The sequence below is a fragment of the Myotis yumanensis genome, unplaced genomic scaffold, assembly GCF_028538775.1.
Source record: "Myotis yumanensis isolate MYYU_CA2020_CCGP unplaced genomic scaffold, mMyoYum1.0.hap1 SCAF_10, whole genome shotgun sequence".
Lineage (NCBI taxonomy): Eukaryota > Metazoa > Chordata > Mammalia > Chiroptera > Vespertilionidae > Myotis > Myotis yumanensis.
The window spans coordinates 81,797,893-81,818,416 of record NW_027223761.1 but is presented as its reverse complement, the minus strand read 5'-3'; the positions used below and the strand labels follow the sequence as shown (position 1 = coordinate 81,818,416).

Here is a 20,524-nt window from a genome sequence, read left to right as displayed (position 1 = left end):
TGTGCCGTCCAGTCCCTCTGATTGGCCTGTCAATAAAAGAGGTAGATGTTCCGAGTGGAGCTGCCTCTGCTTCGTGAGCAGCCTCAGCGGGTTTTCGGCTCTAAGAGGGGGAGTGGGGCTCAGAGAGTGTCCCTCGCAGCTCCTCAGCAGGTGAAGTGACAGCAGCGAGGGCTCCCGTGTACAAGCAGGCACTGTGCGGGCACCGGGCCAGGGAGTGGCTTTGTGGCAACTGCCAATCTGTGTGCTCGGGGTATTATTAGCTCGATTTCTAGATGAGGCACCTGAGTTAGAGCGGTCAGGTAACTGAGTCAGACTCTGACTTCAGGGCCCAAGTGCTCACCTGAGGGGGAAGGCTCAGCTTCCTTCACGCACCCCTCATCCCTTCATCCACCAGCACTTCCTGAGCCCCCCAGGCAGGACTGTGCCCCAGACTAAGCCCAGAGCAGTGGGCAGGCGGACAGCCCACCCCCACGGAGACCAGGGTCTCACCCACGGTCTGAGCCGTCGGCTGTGCTGGAGGCTGGGCAGAGAGGCAGATGGGCCTGCGGCTGCTCCTGGCCTTGGGGGCTGTGGCCACTCGTCCGGGGAACAGCTTGTGGACCCTGGGGCCTCTGAGTGGGGCAGGCCTCTGGGTGGGAAGGTGACACATTAGAAGGCAAACAGGACAGAGGCAGGGCCTCCATGGCCACATCAGGTGCTTCGAGGGGTCACAGCGCCTCGTTGCTTTCAGCCACACCCCCGCCTGGGACCCTGTGGGAGCAGCGCTCTCATTCCTCTCTATACTCAGCCAATGTCGCCAGAGACACCACAGGAAGGAACGGGACGAGAGACAGAAACGAGAGCCCGTGTAGCCCGGCCTCTCCGGCGGCTCCCTGGGCACAGTTACCACTTTACAGACACGGAGGCCGGGCTCAGAGGGCTCCTCCCAGGACGGCCTCCAGCCACACGCTGCAGACCACAGCCTGGCCACAGGGTCAGGGGTCATGGGGCTCAGAAGAGTGACATGTGGTGACTTTAAGGTACTTGCATTCTTCTTGGGAATCTAAGAGGGAGACACGTGGACCGTGGACCGTGGACTGTGGACCGTGGACCAGGCAGAAACAATCCAAATGTGAGCCTGAGGCCCTTCCAGTCCCCCAGGAGAAGGAGGGTCTGTGAGCCGGCTCTCAAAGGCCTTCCGGAGGACGCAGGCAGAGGGGCCCCCAGGAAGGAGCCTGAGGGGTGCAGTGCAGTAGGAAGTAGCAGAGCAAAAGCGGCCTTTGGCCGAGGCAGCTCCGGCTTTGTGGTTTGGGGCAAATTGCTCTGAGCTCTGATTCTCAGCTTCCTCCTTGTTAGGGGCAGGAAAGCCGTCCACCCCCACCAGCCTGCAGCAGGCATGGGACAGGAAATCAGAGGGCAGAGGCCCTGGCAGTGCCCGGCACCCATGCCACTGCACAGATCCGGGGCGGGGCCCAGAGCAATGCCAGGACCCACACCGGGCTCACTGTCCAGGAGCCCGCCAGGCCTTTGGGGACTCGGTACAGGCTTCATCATAGCTGTACACCTCATAGCTGTGCCGCATGTAGTTAGGCCGTTGACACTGGCCCTTTGTGGTTTGCCTGGGGAGCCCAGGGAGTCTGCCGGCTGGGTTGCGGGGGGAGGCAGGGATCTTAGTAGGAAGTGGGCTGGGCTCTGGGGTCAGCATGGATCTCCCCCTCCGTGAGGTGGGCCTTGGGGGGTGGGGTCATTTAAGAAGAGGAGCAGAAGGATGGGGCCAGGCCTCAAGGCTGAGTGCCGGACGGGAGGGCAGGCACCATGGACCCAGGGCCTTGCCCGCACCGGGTATGGGTGTTCTGTCCAAGCCAGGCAGCTTCCCAAATCCTAATAACTGTGATTTCTATCGCACCCTGAGCATCTGACACATGAGCGAAGAGCTCTGAAGCCCCCAGCGGGCAGCATGGGGGAGGGGCAGGGGAGGCTGGAGGTGCCGCCCCTGCTGGGCCCCGCACGTGCAGCGGGAGGGCTGGGAGAGGCTATTTCCGTGCCCTGCTATTATGGCCTCTTGTTTTCATAGTTTGTTCAACAGACCTCTCTCCCCCTCCCCCTTGTCTGTCTTTTTTTCATCTTCCTCTCTCAGCAAATCCATTTAAATGCAATTCTATTCTTAAAGGGCCCCTCTCATGCATGTCTAATGACTGTCAGGGAAATGCTATTACAATGGGGCCGGGGAGGATCCGATCGGCAGTGTGTGTACAAGTCATTTGAAAGGGAGCTGGGAGCTCCCCGCTTTATTACAGCATAATTAGAAATAAAATCTTGTTGCACTAGGAGAATGAGGGATGTGTGCTAATCCCCGGGTAGAAAAGCAGTGATGTGTTTAGAGAAAAGGGCTCAGGAGAGAGGGAACAAGCCGCTGTTTCTGCACCACGGCCCCTGCCTGTTCTCCTCCCTGACACGTTCCAGCCTTACACCCCGGGGCCCCCCAGCTCCCGGGGACACTCCAGAGGCAGTGCTGACCCCTCCATAGCTCAGCTGCCCGAAGCTGTCAGTCTGCAGGCACCTCAGCCAGCCTGGCTCCTCCCTGCCCTGCGCCCCACGCCCTCCCAGATCCTCCCTGCCCTGTGCCCTACACCCTCCCAGATCCTCCCTGCCCTGTGCCCACACCCTCCCAGATCCTCCCTGCCCTGCGCCCCACACCCTCCCAGATCCTCCCTGCCCTGCGCCCCACACCCTCCCAGATCCTCCCTGCCTTGTGCCCACACCCTCCCAGATCCTCCCTGCCCTGCGCCCCACACCCTCCCAGATCCTCCCTGCCCTGCACTCCACACCCTCCCAGATCCTCCCTGCCCTGCGCCCACACCTTCCCAGATCCTCCCTGCCCTGTGCCCATGCCCTCCCAGATCCTCCCTGCCCTGCGCCCCACACCCTCCCAGATCCTCCCTGCCTTGTGCCCACACCCTCCCAGATCCTCCCTGCCCTGCGCCCCACACCCTCCCAGATCCTCCCTGCCCTGTGCCCACACCCTCCCTCACGGCAGAGGCCAGCCTGTGCGGCAGTGGGAAGAGGTGTCAGCATGAGCAGAACCTGCACTTGGAGGCTAAAGCCCAGGTCAGGTTCTGAGCCACCCTTACCAGAGTCATACAGTCATCTAAGCACTAATTCATTGTCACTACCAACTACTCACTGACCGCCCATCACGTGCCAGGCGCTGCGTGGGGCACACGATCAGCTCATGTCATCCTCACAGGAAGCACGCAGAGAGGCGCGATGGCGGGCACAGAGCCTCGTGGAGCCTCTGTAGGACCCTGTAGAGCGCGGAGCACAGAGAAAGATGAGGCCTGGCTACTCTCTCCTAAAGGGCGGGAATGGGCATCACCCCAGGTTCCAGTCTTCTCCTTTGACCACTTGCCCTCACCTCTGGAGGTGGCTACTCCCCCAAGAAGCCCGGGAACACAGGCGGTACGCTGTGCCCATCAGCAGCCTGGCAGGCCAAGCCCCAGCCCAGCCTGGCATTGTACTTGGAAGGTGAAGTTGAGACCATGGTGCTTCCCAGGCCCCTGGAGAACCCTGTGCAGAAAGCGGGCGGTGCAGCTGCCGCCTGCCACGTGGAGGGTGCCATGCTGTGGCGCTCTGCTCCCCCTGAGGCCCAGCGCTAGCACTGCCCTCGCTCTCCCCGCCAGCCAGGGACAGGGCACCGCTTCTGGTTCTGTGTGCCCCCAACCAGCTTCCGTAGCTGAGGGCCCCTCCCATCCTGCTGTCTCCTCGGAGCCCAGATGGGTCGGCTCCGCCTGACTTCAGTTCCACAGGGAAAGAGCCGTGAGCCAGGCAGAAGGCCTCTCCTGACATGGGTGCTGCGACCCAGACCAGCCGTGTGACCCTCTGCGCCTCGTGTCCTGAGTGTCACACTCAGGGTTGGGTTGCATTTGAGGGTTCGAGAGCGAGCGCAGATGGGGCCCCGCCTGGACGAAGGCCCACGCCCAGGGCTGGCTTCCTGCCCACCTGGTCCCTGAGCAGTGCCTTCCTCTGTGCCCGGCACGTACCCACTGCAGGTCTGGGTTCAGCCTCCCCGCCTCGCCCTCTGGGGGCGCAACCTCGTGTGCACCTGCTGACCTCAGGGCCAGCTCAGCTCTGTCCTCCCCGCTCCCACCTCAGAGGCCTCACCTCAGGTCTTTCTTGGTTTGTTTTTTAATCCTCACCCGGGGATGTTTTCCCACTGGTTTTTAGGGAGAGTGGAAGGGAGAGGGGAAGACAGAGAGAAACATCGATGTGAGAGAAACACATCCATTGGTGGCCTCCTGCCCGAGCCCAAGGTACATGCCCTTGACCGGAATTGAACCCGGGACCCTTTGGTGAACGAGCTGACGCTCTATGCACTGGGCCAAACCGGCCAGGGCCTCACCCCAGGTCTTCAGAGCACAGGGCCCAACCCAGACTCTGAGCATCAGGGAGTCCCTGGGGCAAGCAGGCCTGAGCGAGGGCGGTTTCCTGGGGCCACATAACGAAATGCCAGGACCTACCTGGCAGGGCCGGTACCTGGCTCACAAAAGGCCAGGCCGGTGTCCTAGGCAACAGGCAGCTCTGGAGGCTGAGTCCACAGTGGGGGTGTCGGCAGGGTGCTTCTCCTGCCTCCTTGCCCGGCAGACGGCCCCTCCCACTGTCCTCACACGGCCTCCCCCTGTGCCCACGCCTCCTTGGGTCTCTTCCTCTCCCTATAAGAACACAGGTCCTGGTGGATCAGCGCCTCGCCCTTATAACCTCATTTAATCTTAATTAGCCACCTTGGGGGTGAAGGCTTTAGCATATGAAGGGGGGGAGGTGGGGACACAGTCAGCCCTCAGCAGGAGGGTCTAGGGCTTCGAGGCAGCCAGCGCCAGAGCTGGACGTGAACCCGAGCTCCCAGCTCCCAGCTCCCACGCGTGTCCCGTCCACTGCACCGCAAATCTGGGCGGAGGCTTACAGTCCTGGGGCCCAGAGTCCAGGGGGAGAGAAGGACGCCTGGGCTTCCCTGGGCTTTTCAAACCCGGGCTGTCGGGTATCCCAGGCCCTCAGAGCAGCAGGAACACCAGGAAGGAAGGGAAGGCAGGTGCTCCCTGCCAGCTGCCCAGGTGCGGGGCCCCAGACCGGACTAATTCCTCCAGCCCTGCCCCGCCCCAGGCTCCCAGGGCCTGGGAGGGAGAGAGAGCTGCCTGCTGGGGGTAGGGAGGGGGGGGGGGCAGTCTGCTCCTTAGTCTCCTCCGCAGGCTCTGGGCTCGGGCTGACACGCTGTTTTTGTAAGTCTGTATTGGATAGAGCAGTAATGGTAACTGGTATTGATTGCAATTTCTCTTTTGGAATCGGGAGTTCCCTGGGGACCAGTCAGGGCGCTCGGAGGCTGGTCCTGAGGCTGCCCCGGGAAACAGACCTGGACTATGACAGGCTAAGTATCTCTTCTCTTCCAGAAGGGACTGAGTGGCTTTTCTGCCCTGGCCCAAGTCTGGTCTCCAGGCAAAGCTCCATCCATCCTTCCCCCTCCCCTCCTTGCTGGGGACCTGGGACCTGCTGGGGCCATGGGGGGGTGGGGGGCAGAGGACGGGGGACCCGCTGGGGCCATGGGGGGTGGGGGCAGAGGACAGGGGACCCACTGGGGCCATGGGGGCTGGGGGGCAGAGGACGGGGGGACAGAGCTGGAGCTCTGGGTTGGGCAGCTCAGGATCAAGACGTCTCTGTCCACAGCAGGCAGCGTGCCCCTGCCTCCACCTCACCACATGCCTCTGATCTGAAGGTCGCCCAGGGATTCAAATGAGATCCATCCTGGACCAGTGACCTCTGTCATCGGGTCCCCCCGAGGGAGGGACAAAAGAAGGCCAGGCTCAGGCACACTGCAGAGGGCATGTGGTGTCCTCCTCCCTGGGCCCAGCTGCCCTGGGTCTCTGCGTGTTTGAGGGGCTTCTGGGAAGCGTGGGTTCAGCCGTAGTCCATGCTCCAGATTGCCCTGCTCCTGTGGTCATCTGTGTTTGCTTCCCTTTGCTGGCTCCAAACTGTCAGTCTTGCTTTAGTGTCCCAGCCTGGACTAGGCTGAGCAGGGGGACCAGGACAAGGATCAAAGTGGCCCAAAGCATTGCAGTGTGACAGTGGTGGTTCGAGCAGGAGAGAGCCCTCAGGATTGGGGTACCACAGGCAGGACTCCAGGCTGGTGGTCCGGCTGCCTAACCCCATTGGAGCTGGCTCTGCTAGCCCAGTCCATTCACTCAGCACTTGTTCACTGAGCTTCTGTGTGCCAGCCGTGATGAGATACTAACGGAGGCGAGATTCTGTGCCTCCTGCTCTCCGTGAGAAACACCGAGTGCTCTGAAAACAAAAGGCACGGTAAGGAACTGGGCAAGGCTGTGGGACACAGTCTAATTTTGATGGAGGGGTCAGGCCAGGAGCACAGACCTGAACGAGGCCAGGAGCGAGTCAAGGACAGAGCATCGCGGGCACAGAAAGACTCGTCACAAGCAAAGGCCTGGGTGGGGTGAGCACGCGCACGCTGATGTTAAACCACTGCCGTCGATCGCCAAAGGGTCTTGCAGTCTGCCATGTTTTGTTAGGAATATATGAATTGCTGGGGGGCAGGGGGGAGGGGGGGCTTATAGATGATCTAATTTATTTCTCTCAATATGTAAGTCCTCCATGACAAGTGTTTCCTCAGCCTCTACTCAAATAGCCCTGAAGACAGGAAACTCACTACCTCACAAAGGCACCCATTTCAATCCTTTATGGTTGTGGGCTCGATCCCCACTAGGGAGCGTGCAGGAGGCAGCAGTCAATGATTCTGTCTCATGGCTGATGTTTCTATCTCTCTCTCCCTCTCCCTTCCTCTCTGAAATCAATAAAAAAAATATTTTTTAAAAAATGGTCCCGGACACACATTTCTAAATGGCCTCAGGCTGGGGGGCTGGCACAGAGGCCTGGTTGCCACACCCTCCTCCCTGCTGCTGGACCAGCCTGCCCCGAGGAGGAGGAGCCAGGCTGTGGAATGGTGGCTCCCCCACCATCCCAGGGTGGCTGGTCCCATGTGGGTGAGGAGGGTGGGCTGCCAGGCCACCAGGAAGCTCCGCCAGAGCCAGCCTGGGAGGCTGGCAATGTGAGGAGCCCTGGTCCTCGGACCCCTCCCCGGCTTGGCTGGTCACTTCCCCCCTCTCACTATGCTGTTCCCTCCACAGGACTCCGGCTCCCTCCTTCCCAGCAGGCCCATCGCCGACTCTCCGCACACATGCAGGGTGAGGTTGCACACGGCCCCCCAGGGATCAACATCATACCCCGTTTTCTCCTTCCCCTGCAGCTCCCAGCCCCTTTGTTTCAGGAGGCAGGTGCTGTGTCTGGAAATGTTACTGCAATTAAGTATGCACAAGCAGGGGGGAGGGGGAATGAGGACAATGAAGGATGTGAAACATCAGATGCAGCAGCTGCTTGTTACTATAGAAACCCCAGCTCCCTGCCACCATCACCACAGCACCCCTTCCTCGCCTAAAATCCCAGGGGCCAGTCCTGGTTCTGGGGTCCTGGCTGTCCAGGGGGGAGTGCCTGTGGGCATCATGGGGTCCTGGCTGTCCAGGGGGAGTACCTGTGGGCATTGTGGGGTCCTGGCTGTCCAGGGGGAGCACCTGTGGGCATCATGGGATCCTGGTTGTCCAGGGGGAGTACCTGTGGGCATCATGGGGTCCTGGCTGTCCAGGGGGAGCACCTGTGGGCATCATGGGGTCTGGCTGTCCAGGCCAGAGCACCTGTGGGCTCATAGGCTTGATTTGGAGTCTTTCCTGTTCTTCCTCACTCCCCACTGCCACCCTTGCCCCCCAGCCACAGCTCTAACCTGGTCCTGATTGGCAGCAACCCCCTCCAGTAGTTCCATGTCCCAGTACAGTTACATAATAAAGGGCAGGAGAGCTTCCTCATTTGACTGGGGAGTGGGGGGTCACAACATGGAGACAATGAGGGCACATCCGGAGTCTGGGGTGGGGAGCCGGGCTTTCTCTGCACTTCCTCTGGGTCCTCTCCAATGCGGGCAGCAGCGCTTGGCTTCCTCTTGCTTCTATTCCGTCTTTTACCCATAGCCCTGAGTGGGGTCTGCACCATGGGGTCTGTGTTGGAGGGGGTGGGCCCACCAGCTCCACGTTCCAGAAGACTGGCAGGCTGCCAGGAAGCTGCGGTTCAGGGGGGGTTGGGGGGGGGCATATCCCAACATGATGGCACTCAGCAGGGATCATGTGACGTCCTGGGCCTGGGCGCACAAAGCCAGTGTCCAAGGGGGAGAGAGAAGTGGCCTCGCAGGGGCTCCCCGGGGCCCTGAGTTGACCGCAAAGAGAGCGTGAGGCAGAACTACAATGTGCGGCCTCTCCCCGCCCGCCCGGCCCCAGCAAGTGTGTGTGGTCTGAGGCTGCAGGCCGCCTGGCTGGCTCTACAGTCCCCGATCAGATCAGGCCGATTGTCAGATCCCCACCACTAGGCAACCTGCCAGGCACGTAGTAGGTCTAGTTGTATACAAAGATTAGTGAGTGGGAGGGAGGAAGGCAGGAAGAAAGGGAGGGAGGGGGGAGGGAGAGAGAATTAGAGGATTTGTAGATACACCAAAGTTTATTAAGAAGCAAGAGACCCACCAGAGGGCTGAAGCTATTTGAACCCATATGAAACGAATAACTATTAAAAAATGAAATCCCAAGGCTGCGTAACCGGAAGGAAAACCAAAGGTCAGGATGGCTGCCTCCGGTGTGTGAGAGAGAGTGAGCAGCACAGGTGTAGGGGTCTGCGGGCTCCGTGGCAGAAGCAGCGCTCACAGAGGGAGCCATGGGGGAGCCACGGAGGGAGCCACAGGAGGCCGACTGCGAGCAAGGAAGGTCTGGCTGCAGGGCAGAGCCCTGGACTCTGGATGGGTCCCTGACAGGAGGTGAGCTCCCCAGCCTGGGAGACACTCAAATGAAGGCTGGAGAACCTTTGTCAAAGATGTGGTCGCCGGCCGGCGTGGCGCAGGGGTTGAGTGTCGACCTATGCACCAGGAGGTCACGGTTCGATTCCCGGTCAGGGCACATGCCCTGGTTGTGAGCTCAATCCCCCGTGGGGGGCACGCAGGAGGCAGCCGATCAATGATTCTCTCTCATCATTGATGTTTCTATCTCTCTCTCCCTCTCCCTTCCTCTCTGAAATCAATAAAAATATATTTAAACAAAAAAAAAGATGTGTTCAGACACTGCAGTGTTCAGCCTGCACCTGTACAGCCTCCTGCAGAAAGTGTCCCACCTCCAGATGCCGAGACTGTGAGCTCGAGCGTGGAGGGTGGGCCACCACGAAATGTCCCTGTGAGGAGGGTGAGCCAGTGTCAGCGCTCTTGTCATCGGCTGAGGGGGCCACGCAGCCCGCGGTGGGGGGTGCTGACTCTACATAATAGGATGGGAAGGGCACGGAGCACCCAGCCTGCCTCCCCGTGAGGGCCTCCCCGGGGGTCAGCAGGTCCTCCCCGCGCCAGCGTTACCCTCTTCCCCAGCTTCCTTCTCGGTCAGCATCACGGTCCTGATGCCAGGCCCTCCCCGTGGAAGTGGCAGCCGGGGGTCTCCCCTGCCCACCTGGCCAAGAAGCGAGGCCCCCAGAGAGCAGCAGAGTCAGTGCTCAGTCTCGGTCCCGCTGGGTCTGGGGTGGGAGGACACGGACCTGAGCTGAGGGAGCCCAAAGCCAAATGCAAGCCCCTCCCCAACGCTCAGGTCCACAGGCTCCCCTTTCAAAATCAGCCCCGACTCGCTCCAGTTCAGGTTTTGCCTGAGAACCCTGGACAAGAAAACCCGCTCCATTCTGAGTGGAAACAGCTGTCAGCATCCGCAGAATGGGTGCACTGCTGCCTGTCCTTCTGTCCTTCCGTCCTTCCGTCTTCCCTGCCACATCCTGACAAAGTCTGTGGAGGGGCAGGACAGGTGAGACCCGGCCTGGGCTCGGCCTTGCGCAGGATGGTGGTCAGGAACTGTGTGTTGAATGCTGGTGTGTATCTGTATCCCCAGGTCCCTGTTCCCAGGGTAGCTGAGCCCCAGTATTTGCTTGTTGAGTGAATTAAGTGATTAAAATTGCGAGAAGAGGATTGAGGCCTGTGTTCAGTTCAATGCAGAGGGAGAGCTGGGAGCCAGAAGGCCTGAGTCCCAGTCCACTTACTGGCTGTGTCCTGACCATGGAGAGGCACCTCTCACAGTTGTAAGAACAAAAGAGCAAAGCCTGTGAAAGACCTTTGCACACGCTTGCAAAGAGGTACAGATGAGGATCCTGTTCTCCAGATGAGCACTTACTGTGTTCCAGACACTTGGTTATTTTTTTAATCCTTACAGCCACTGTTTGAAGTATTATTTGCAACTCTTTGTACAGATAAGGCTCAGAGAGGTTAAGTGATTTGCTCGAGGTCACACAGCCAATAAGAGTCAGATTGGAACCCGGATCTCCTCTGACCTTAAAGCCCCATTCTTTCTGTAAAACCCTGAGGCGTTTCACTTAAAGGAACAATTACTGTGACTTCCATGTGTTTGCACATAGAGATTCCTCATCTATTGGAGATGCTACCCTGCCTTGGAGGCTGCACCAACCTCACCCCCTTCCCCTTCCCTTCCTCCCCCTGGGCAGTAGTCCTGGCCGGGAGAGGGCCAGCTGCCGCCTGAGTTGCTTCAGTGGTTTGCCCAGATGGGGGAGTAAAGGACACGTCCTGCTTGTGTCTCCAGAAAACAGGTTTTTTATTACTTTCCACGGCGGGCTGTACATCTCCGACGTGCAGAAGGAGGACGCCCTCTCCACCTACCGCTGCATCACCAAGCACAAGTACAGCGGGGAGACCCGGCAGAGCAACGGGGCCCGCCTCTCTGTGACAGGTAGGCCGGGGGGGGGGGGGGGGGGGGAGGAAGAGAGGAGGGAGGGCACCCCAGCCCAGCCCTGGGACTGGGCATGTCCACACCATGGACCAGAGAGTCTCAGAGAAGGTTAAAGGACTGGTATGGAACCACGGGGGCAAACCTTGCCCAGTTTGTTTTGGGGTGCCCTTCATATGAGGATGCAAAAAAGGAATTATTTAGAGGCGTCTATACCTGAGGGAGGCCCACTCTCCTGAGGAACTGTGTCACTATTTATCAAACAATGAGCGTTACGGAAACGCCCCCACCCCCCCACCCCCGCCTCTTTCTTTGCCTTTGCTGCTAGGAAGCTCATAGATAAAATCTGATGCTCAACCATAATAATGATTAGATTTGCTTTGATTCCATTAGATTAGGTTGGATTAGGGAGCTGTTTTATTTTCCTTCGATCTCTAAGTATTTCTTAAGATTCTATTTTATCTGTTTATAAGTACATTTACATTTTTTGTGGTAGCCCACCTCACAGCATCTGAAAGTAGGCAGGAGATAGTTTGTAAACACAATCTGTCTGCATTGGATAAAGGACTCTCCTGGAGTGCTGACTACAGCTTAAGGAGGGTGGAGGCTAATATTCACTGAAGCCGGGTGCCAGCGCTTTCCTCCTGTGCTGTCAGGCACGCCCTCGCCCGTGAGGTGTGTGCTGCTCTTCCTATTTCAAAGGTGAGAAAAGCAGGGCTTAGGGGAGCCCAGCGCTTTACCAGAACTCGCACTCTGACCCCAGCGTCCCCAGCTGCCGACCCCTAGGGAAGGGCCAGAGGAGCCCCACACACATGCCCAGCCACAGAGCAAAGAGGGGCGCATGGAGCCCCTGGAGGCCGGCTTTCAGGGACCTGCTCTCCCAGCTGCGGCCCCCAGACGTGCTCCTCAGGGCCTCGCAGTCGCTGGTGCTTCCTGCCACCTGCAGGCCACGTGCTCTCACCTTCCCTGTGGCATTCTTTCCTAACCAGTTCATCTAAATGCTGGCCACAGCCTCGCCCCGTGGGTGTGACAACTTCCTAACCGTTGTGGCTGCAGTTTGAAAAGTTCTGCTCTTGAAGCGATGGGATGGGAGCGGCCTTGGGAAGGAGGGTGGACTGATGGTCAGACTCCTGGTTTGGAGACTAGACGCCCCCAAATCATGCCACCTCTCTGGGCCTCTGGAAGAGGAGCCAGACCGGGTGACCGCTCTGATGCTGGCGCCTCTGATGTGGTGTGGTTTGGGGAGGACTGCCCTGGCCAGCAGGTGGCTCTGCCAGGTTCCCCTCTCATTTGTAGGCAAGACCAAGGGGACAGGAGCCAGGAGGGCCAGGATCGGGCTCTCTGATGCCTCCTGGTGCCTCCTGCACCTGGCCCTATGCCTGGCACTTAGTAGGTGCCCAGGACACAGTTATGGAATTAACCAATGCCGAAGGGAGCTGTGCTTCATCGGGTGAGGGCAGGGGGCTGCACTACGCGGCTCCATCTTCGGGGCTGGACGTAGGGCTGAGCCACTTCATTCCCAAATGTGTCAGTGGTTCCATTCCAGGTCACAGGGACTTGTCTGTGCATGGTGCTTCGCTCTCACAGCGTGGGGCAGGCACGGACACCCCGCCTCCTGCAGGCCTGCTCCTTTCCCTGGCACAAATATTTAGCCCTCCATCCTGCTAACTTCACCTCCACTTTGGAGGGGAATAACGAGATTCCCTCAGAAAAGACACTTGTTAAACTGGAGGGTGTGACAGCCCTTCTCCTTCTGTCTTTATGGCCCACCAGCTGTGAGAAGGAGAGAGTGGGCAGAGAATCAGACACACAGCCCGCATGGAGAGACAGAAATAAGGACAGGAAGGCACCCAGACAAAGGGGAGAGGCTCAGGCTCGGGGGACCTGCAGGGAGCAGCAGAGAGCGGAGGGAAGGGAAGGGAGCAAGGGAGCCAGGGGAGCGCCCTGCTGTGACGGGATGGGATGCTGAGAGGTGATCTGCAAGCTGCTTGTCTTGGCAAAAATGCAACTGCTCTGGAGCGAGGCCATGGAGGGGGGAATGGGGTGGGAGTGCCTGTCAGGCCTCAGCCTCCATCCCCACTGCCCTCGTCATTTCAGACCCACTTCCAGAGTTGAGGGTGGGAATGAGTCCCAGGGACTGGGGGTTTCAGCTGAGATGTTTCATTCTGTGGCCAGAGCCCCATGAGCCCCTGGAGCTGTGTCTGGAAAGGCGTGGCCCTGCCCAGCCAGAAGCTCTGGGCCAGCAGCTGGACCAGGGATGGGGAGAGGTAGCGGGGTGTCTGGGCGGAGGCACCTGGTGGCCGAGGGGTCTGACCCCGGCACACCCCCAAGGGATGGCTACCCCTCCTGCTCCCAGGCCCAAAGGCAGGAAGAACAGGTGGGGCCGGTGTGCGGGCTGAGCGCTATGGGTGGGCATGGATGAGAGCGAGGGCCACAGCCAAGTCAGAGCTCCTTCATCCTCAGTGACTGATGGAGTGAGAGGGAGGGAAGAGGGGAGCCATGACATGCAGCAGCCACACTTCCGGCCTCGCCCCACTGCGCACCAGCTGTGCATCCAGCATCAGAGAAATGAAGTCTCCAAGCCTCTGCCACCTCCTCTGTCAGGTGGGCGTGACAAAATGTGCCCGCGAGGGGTCGTGAAAATTAAATAGGGTCCCGCTGCAGGCAGCCTGGTGGGGTGCTTGGCACTGGCAGGTCCTGGGAGAGGCTGCTCTGTTGTAGCTGCTGTTGCTCTGTTGCTGCTGGCTCTTACTCCTACATTTCCCCGGCGTGGGGCGGGGGACAACTTCCATGTTTTGTATTTTCCTAAGAGGAGGAGGCAGTTGCAAGAACAGTGTGAGTCCCTAAAACACAGCCTGACACTAACCCCGGGCAGCGGGCTTTCCTCCGGTTACAAGTGCTTTCGGGCACCGTGTCGTGGGCTTTTGCAAAAGAGGGACCCAGGGCCAGAGAGGCTGAGACCAGAACAAGCTCCCAGGTCACAGAGCCCAGGGCCAGGGCCGCAGCCATGTCTGGGGCGTCCTCCGGGCAGCGCTGTTCAGCCTCCCGGGGCGCCTGGATGCTCCGCCCAGCCCAGCACCCGGGGTTTCTCGGGGCCCAGCCCCCGTCTCCCCATCACCCATCTCCCCAGCCCCGCTCTGGCCCAGCAATGCCGAGTCCTGGCTGCACACGCCATAGCGCATCCTCCGCTCCCGAGAAGGAAAGCGGTTTCTCTCGCTCAGAATCTAATTTCACGCCTGAGACTCGCTGATTAATCCCCTGCCCCTCCTCCGCGGCCTGTCAGCCCCTCCGCTTGTAAATTCCGAGTGTGCCACAGAATTTGTGTGTTTTGCATCAATTAAGTGTCACATTGAGTAATTCTTCCCTGGCACCGGGTTTGTTTATCCCAACCATTCCCACAGGGGGCGGGGTTAGAGCTGCAGAAACTGGCAGGCAGGGAGGCCTGAGAGCAGTTGCCCTGCATGTCCGTCCACACGATGGTGGCACGTCCACACGGTGGTACCACATCTGCATGGCGGTGCCACATCCACACGGCAGGGGTGCCACGTCCGTCGAGCTCTGGCACACACGTTGCCATGTTGTCTACAACAGCCTGACGAGGGCTGGAGGCAGCCCTCCCCCCCACCTCCCGTGCAGATGAGGAAGCAGGTGCTGAGGGACCATGCGAGCCCAAGGGCACTGGTGACCTATGACCCCGGTGTCTGCAGGGTCTCCTGTGTCCCAGCGGGGCTCATGCGAGAGCAGTGGAGGTGGGAGGGAGCAGAGCCTCTAGGAAGTCCTGCCCAGAAGGAGAATGTCTGCCCGGTCCCCTCCGGGGGAGCTGAGCTGGGACGAGGGGACTGCCCTGAGCCCAGGCGGCTCCAGGGGCTCCGTCACCCTTGAGTGCGCTCAGCATTGGATGAGTCCACCTCCATCCCACTTGCTGAGCCAGGTGTGGGCGACCTGGGTTCTGCTCTGGGCTCTGCAGTCTGACCCCGGCAGGTCGCTGCCTCGCTCTGGTCTCAGGTCCTCATCCAGGGGAGCCCACCAGGCCCCTGAGCCAGCGCTGCGGGTGCCTGAGCCTGGGAGGCTCTGCAGCGGGGGGACCTGCCCGCCCATGCTGCATGCCCTGCTCATCCTCCTCAGACACCTGCTCGGTGCCAGGCCCGGGAGACGCAGCAATGGGTCCACACTGCCCCGAGGTGCCCTCAGTCCTCTGGGCGGTGATACAGGCCTGGTGCTCGCTGCTGCTGGCGAGGGCCATGCGGGGTGACAGTGACTTCTCCTGGGAGAGGTGGGTGGGTGGGAGGGGGAACCTCCCTTTTCACATACTGTACACTCGCCCACACCTTCAGGAGTATATATTACACTTTGAAGTGTTTCTGTAAAAAGAGGAGATTGTTTAAAAATAAAATGAAGGAAAAAGGAAGCTCTGGGAGCCCAGCGAGAGTGGCCTGTCCGGGAGGCAGGCAGGGGCGCCGTTCCAAGGATGAGGAGGAGGAGCTGGCCCCGGAGGTGGGGACAGCGTGGACCCGCAGGCACAAGTGGGAGCGCTGAGATGAGGGCGGGAGGGCACAAGTGGGAGCGCTGAGATGAGGGCGGGAGGCAGTGTAGAGGCCAGGCCAGGAGAGCGGCGGGAGCTAATCATGGGGCCTTGGAGCTCAGGCAGGAGTGCATTGTGTCCTGTGGATGCAGCGGAGCCTGAGGAGCTGTCACAGCAGGAGGCCCCATGGGAAGGAGCCCGGGGAGGCCTGGCAGGGTGAGCGCCAGCCTGAGCGAGCAGCGGGCACCACTCGGAAGTGGCACGGCCGTCACGCACGGACCTGCCTGCTCAGGTTTTGGGCCTCGGAGTCCAGGGCTCAGGTCCTGCGCCACTGCCTTCTCTTGGTTTGGAAAAGCAAACAGTGGGTACTTGTTGGGGGCAAAGAGGCTGTTTGCAGAAGGCTTAGCTTCCAAGCCCTTCTGGGTGCTGGGGAAGTGCATATCTGCCCGACTGCTGGGGGGTGACGGGACAGGGCAGGCGATTGTCCCCCATCCTGAGGGGCACCCGCAGGCCAGGCTGAGGCCCAGACCAAGCCTTCCCCATCATCGCCAGCCCCAGACATCATGACGCTCATGTCACAGGGACTCGCTGCTCCGAGGCTGGCCAGCCTGTGGGGCTGCGGTGTGAGGAGCTGTGCACTCTCCCTCTGCACCTCAGGCTCTTCCCTGTCTGTCCTTCTAGCTGCGTCAGCCTGTCTTTCCCCAGCCCCTGCTCCCGGCCCGGGGTCTCAGGGCCTCCGTCCAGCAGGAGCGGGAGAGTTTGGGCCAGCGCCTGGCTCAGGGAGACACCAAGAACCCTCGCACACTGGGTGTTGCTCCTCTGGGCACCAGTGGGCAGCAGGGCCTGCTCCGGGTGCTGCCTCCCCTCCCCCAGCCCCACGGCCCCCAGCCCAGGGCCAGCCGGGGCCACCCAGACACTCTGCCTTCCAGACCCTGCTGAGTCCGTCCCCGCCATCCTGGACAGCTTCCACTCCCAGGAGGTGTGGGCCGGCCACACCGTGGAGCTCCCCTGCACCGCCTCCGGCTACCCCACCCCCGCCATCCGCTGGCTCAAGGATGGCAGGCCCCTCCCGGCCGACAACCGCTGGACCAACCACGTCACAGGGCTGACCATCAGCGACCTGCGGACCGAGGACAGCGGCACCTACATCTGTGAGGTCACCAACACCTTCGGCTCAGCGGAGGCCACAGGCACTCTCACGGTCATAGGTGAGTGGGGAGGCTGCTCTTCCAGCCCTGTCCTTGACAGTGGCCTTTAAGGGCACTAGGAGGGGAGGGGAGGGGCCTGGGGGCAGCTGCGCCTGCCTCTGGGCCGCCCTGGGGAGTGTCTCCTGTTTGGGAAAGGCAAAGCAGACCTGCCTCTGGCTCCCGCACGATGGGCAGGTCACACCCCGTGACCACAGCCTCGGTGCCCTCGTCTGTGAATGGGATCGTGATCCCTGGCTTCCTACCTCCCAGAGGTCACAAGGTCAGGTGGGCCAAGAGGGTCATGGGGACAAGCTTGCAGGGTTTCTGGCGTGTGGAAGGAGACAGTGTCTGTACGAAGGGAAACCAGCGGGCGTTGCTGCATTAAAGAGAACAGAACTGTCCCATCAGGCACGGGTGGAACAGCCCAGGTGTCCCTCGGGGGTGGTCCTTCCTCTTCCTGCCCAGCTCAGGGCCCCAGGGGAGCAGAGAGGCCCTGGGTGCAGAGGGGAGGAGAGGCAGAGGGCTGATGCCAGGGGAGACCCCTGGAGCAGGATTGGTGAGGCCCAGGGCATGCTCTGCACCACCCCTCTCTCCCCCACTGCCGCCGGCCCGCCTCCGAGTGTCCTCTGTACGTGAAGAGGCCCTCCTAGCTCTGGCACCAAGTCCGACTCTGAGTGTCTGCTCTCTGGGTGCAAGGAGCTGCTGGCAGTAGTGGGGCCGGGATTCGGAGACACTCGGGGGTCTCACTCCCGTGGGGCAGCAGTGGCCTGAGTCCTGAACATGGTACTTGATGGCAGCAAGATGGTCACTCGACCTGGGGGGGGGGGGGGTGGAGGCCCCGTCACCACCCACCACACCACCCCCTTCACCAGGTCTCAGGAGCACAGAGCTGCAGGTCATGCAGGCCCTTGGGGGGACCAGAGAGCCCAATCCCCCCTGGCCGGCCTCCGGGGCCAGGGGCCACATTCAGCCAGATGGGGGCCAGCCTCCTCCGCACAGCCCAGGGGCCCGACAGTTCCATGTGTTGATCTGCTCTGCTGAGGGGTCCCTCCCGACTGGAGCTCACGAAGACCCTGAAAGAGCAGGAGGAGCCCCAGGACATGTTCTGGGAGTGACATGAGACCCCCAGGGTGAGAGTGCCAGGAGCCCCAGGGACTGGGTTTCCTCCGACACACAAGCCAGGAGCAGAGAGGCCGACAGAGGGCCAGGGTGCCCCCCACTTCCTGCACTGAGCACTGTCCACGTTACCTTCCCCCTCCCCACTCTCCTGCTGCACACACATTCACGCTCACACTCACACTCACACTCACACTCATACACGGTCTCAGGGAACAGGTCGGGACATAACCCCAAATCCTTGGAAAATGAGCAAACCTGACTCTGGGTAATCTGGTGTCCACAGCACGTACAGGCAAGCAGGCACTCACACACACACACACTACCCCGCACACGCGTGCACATGTGCAGGGTGCACACACATCCCTCTGCTGTGCATGCTCACATCCTGGCACACGCACAGATGCACAGTAAGTCACTGCCCACAGTGGCAGGCGCCCAGCCCTGTGCCCACGCACAGCTGTTCTCCTCGGACCCTCAGCTCCCACCCTCCCCCACAGCCAGGCTGGAGACCTGGACTCAAAGGGAAGCGACATGGCTTCTCTCTGTCTTCCGTCTTCTCCGAGAGCCCCTCCCGGCCAGGGTCACGGAGGGGAAAGCAGTGCTTTTCCTACTCTTCCCCCAATTCTGCAACCAAGGCCCCCCCCCCGCCCCCCATGCTGCCTCCACACCCAGCAGGGCAGCGAGGAGAGCGCGGCTGGCAGGGCCGGGAGGCCTGGCGGGTGAGCAGGGGCTGCCTGTCTCACTGGGCCCTGGCACTTCCTGGGCACAGACAGAGGCTCGGAGCCAGGAGGGAGAGCTGGCATGGGCGGGCCCAGGCTGGCTGCACCCACCAGACGGACCTGTGTCTCATCTCCTGTCGGCTGCCTCCCTGGAGGGGTCTCGGCCTCCTCGCTAGGCCCTCAGGGCCATGGAGATCAGGGAGAGAGCCACCTGGGGCTGGGAACCAGGCGGCCAGTGCGACCATCGATAGACAGGACTCAGGGAGCAGTATGGATAGAAAGCTAGAAAGGTCAAGGTTCGATTCTGGTCACCTCAGCTGCAGGCTCAATCCCCTGCCCCCAGTCAGGGATGGCCTGGCTCTCAGGTGGCTCACAGCCTAGCCCAGTGATGGCGAACCGAACCTATGACACACGTGTCAGAGGTGACGTGCGAACTCATTTTTTTGGTTGATTTTTCTTTGTTAAATGGCATTTAAATATATAAAATAAATATCACAAATATAAGTCTTTGTTTTACTATGGTTGCAAATATCAAAAAATTTATATATGTGACACGGCACCAGAGTTAAGTTAGGGTTTTTCAAAATGCTGACACACCGAGCTCAAAAGGTTCGCCATCACTGGTCTAGGGAGAGAGAGACACAAAGAGGTGATAAAGACCACGTGCTTACAATGGTGTTAATGCACCCAGGGAGGCCTGAAGCGGGACCCTGAACCCAGCCTGCGGGCGGGGCGGGGGGGAGGGGGAGGCTTCCTGGGAGAGATGACCCCTGAGCTCAGGGTGGAGGATGAGAAGGAACTAGGTAAAGGGGTGACGACACTCCAGGCAGGGCCTAGGGCAGGAGCAGCCCATGGGGTGCAGGACCTGTGGGCAGGCTGCCTCTCAGAGGCTGCTCCTGAGACGAGGGGCAGGTCCCGTAGGACCTGGTGCCCTTGAACGCCCCCTGAGCTGCTGGGCCGTGGAAGTTCTGAGCGGGGCAGTGGCAGGCGGCAGCACGGGGCCAGATGGGGGGACACGGGAGACGGGAGACGGGAGGCAGGGATGCGCAGACTGCCGGGGGCAGGCCAGAGGCTGGTGGCCTGGGGCGTATCAAAGAAGGCGGACCAGCAGAAGGCAGGATTGGTTCTGTGTGGTGAGAGGTGAGTGGTGGGTCCAGGTGCTCCCTGGCGCCTGGGGTGGGTGACAGCAGGATGATGAGCGGGTCAGGAGCTGCAGGGAGCACCACAGCCCCAAGAGCAAAGGACCCCCAGAAAGCACAGCCCCTCCGAACAACAGGTGCGGAGGCCTCTCTTGGCCTGACTGCCATTTGGCAGATGAGTAAGGTGAGGCCCAGAGAGGGGGGTTCGCCAGTCCCAGCCCCTCCGCCCAGGGCTCTGGCACCAGGGCCTCTGGTGATCACGGTGCACCCGCAGCCACGCTCACCCACACTGAGCCCTGTTCTCCCCCATTTGCCCCCCTCTCTCCCCGGCCTGGCCCAGACCCCCTCCATGTGACCCTGACACCAAAGAAGCTGAAGACCGGCATTGGCAGCACCGTCATCCTCTCCTGCGCACCAATGGGCTCCCCCGAGTACACCATCCGCTGGTACCGCAACACCGAGCCGGTGCTGCCCGACGAGGCCATCTCCATCCGCGGGCTCAGCAACGAGACGCTGCTCATCGCCTCGGCCCAGAAGAGCCACTCGGGGGCCTACCAGTGCTTCGCCACCCGCAAGGCCCAGACCGCCCAGGACTTCGCCGTCGTGGTGCTGGAGGGTGAGCCGGGCAGCCCGTTCGGAGGGTGGTTTTGGGACTCCCAAAGCCCTGCCGGGAGGTGCCCAGGCCCAGGCGCCCTGCCTGCCCGGATGGGAGGCGTGTACCAGCTCTTCCTGCGCCCAGGCAGATGCCTGTCTTAGTTAATCCTCCCAGGGGCGCGGGGGGAGATACTTTACTAATGGGGCCATCTTGCAGTTGAGGAAATTGAGGTTTTCGGTCACTTGCCCAAGGTGAAGTGCCGTCAGCTTAGAGCAGGGCCGTGGATGGCGAGGCTGGTGGGAAGGGCAGGGAGTAGAGCAGAGGGACACCCGGAAGTGAGGGCACAGGAAGGAGGCAGAGGAGAGCAGGCAGTGACCCAGCGGGCACCAGGGCTCCGCCAGGCACCGGCTCTCCCCA

The 20,524-nt window shown here is 60.9% G+C and overlaps 1 protein-coding gene across 1 annotated transcript in view; it reads left to right on the top strand.

Moving 5' to 3' along the window:
- DSCAML1 (DS cell adhesion molecule like 1) overlaps positions 1–20,524 on the top strand; it is a 328,142-nt gene that overhangs the window by 225,340 nt on the left and 82,278 nt on the right. The window contains exons 4-6 of the mRNA XM_070426135.1: positions 10,683–10,829; positions 16,278–16,556; positions 19,853–20,128. Of these exons, the coding sequence (XP_070282236.1) occupies positions 10,683–10,829; positions 16,278–16,556; positions 19,853–20,128 (702 nt within the window). The remainder of the gene's footprint in view (positions 1–10,682; positions 10,830–16,277; positions 16,557–19,852; positions 20,129–20,524) is intronic.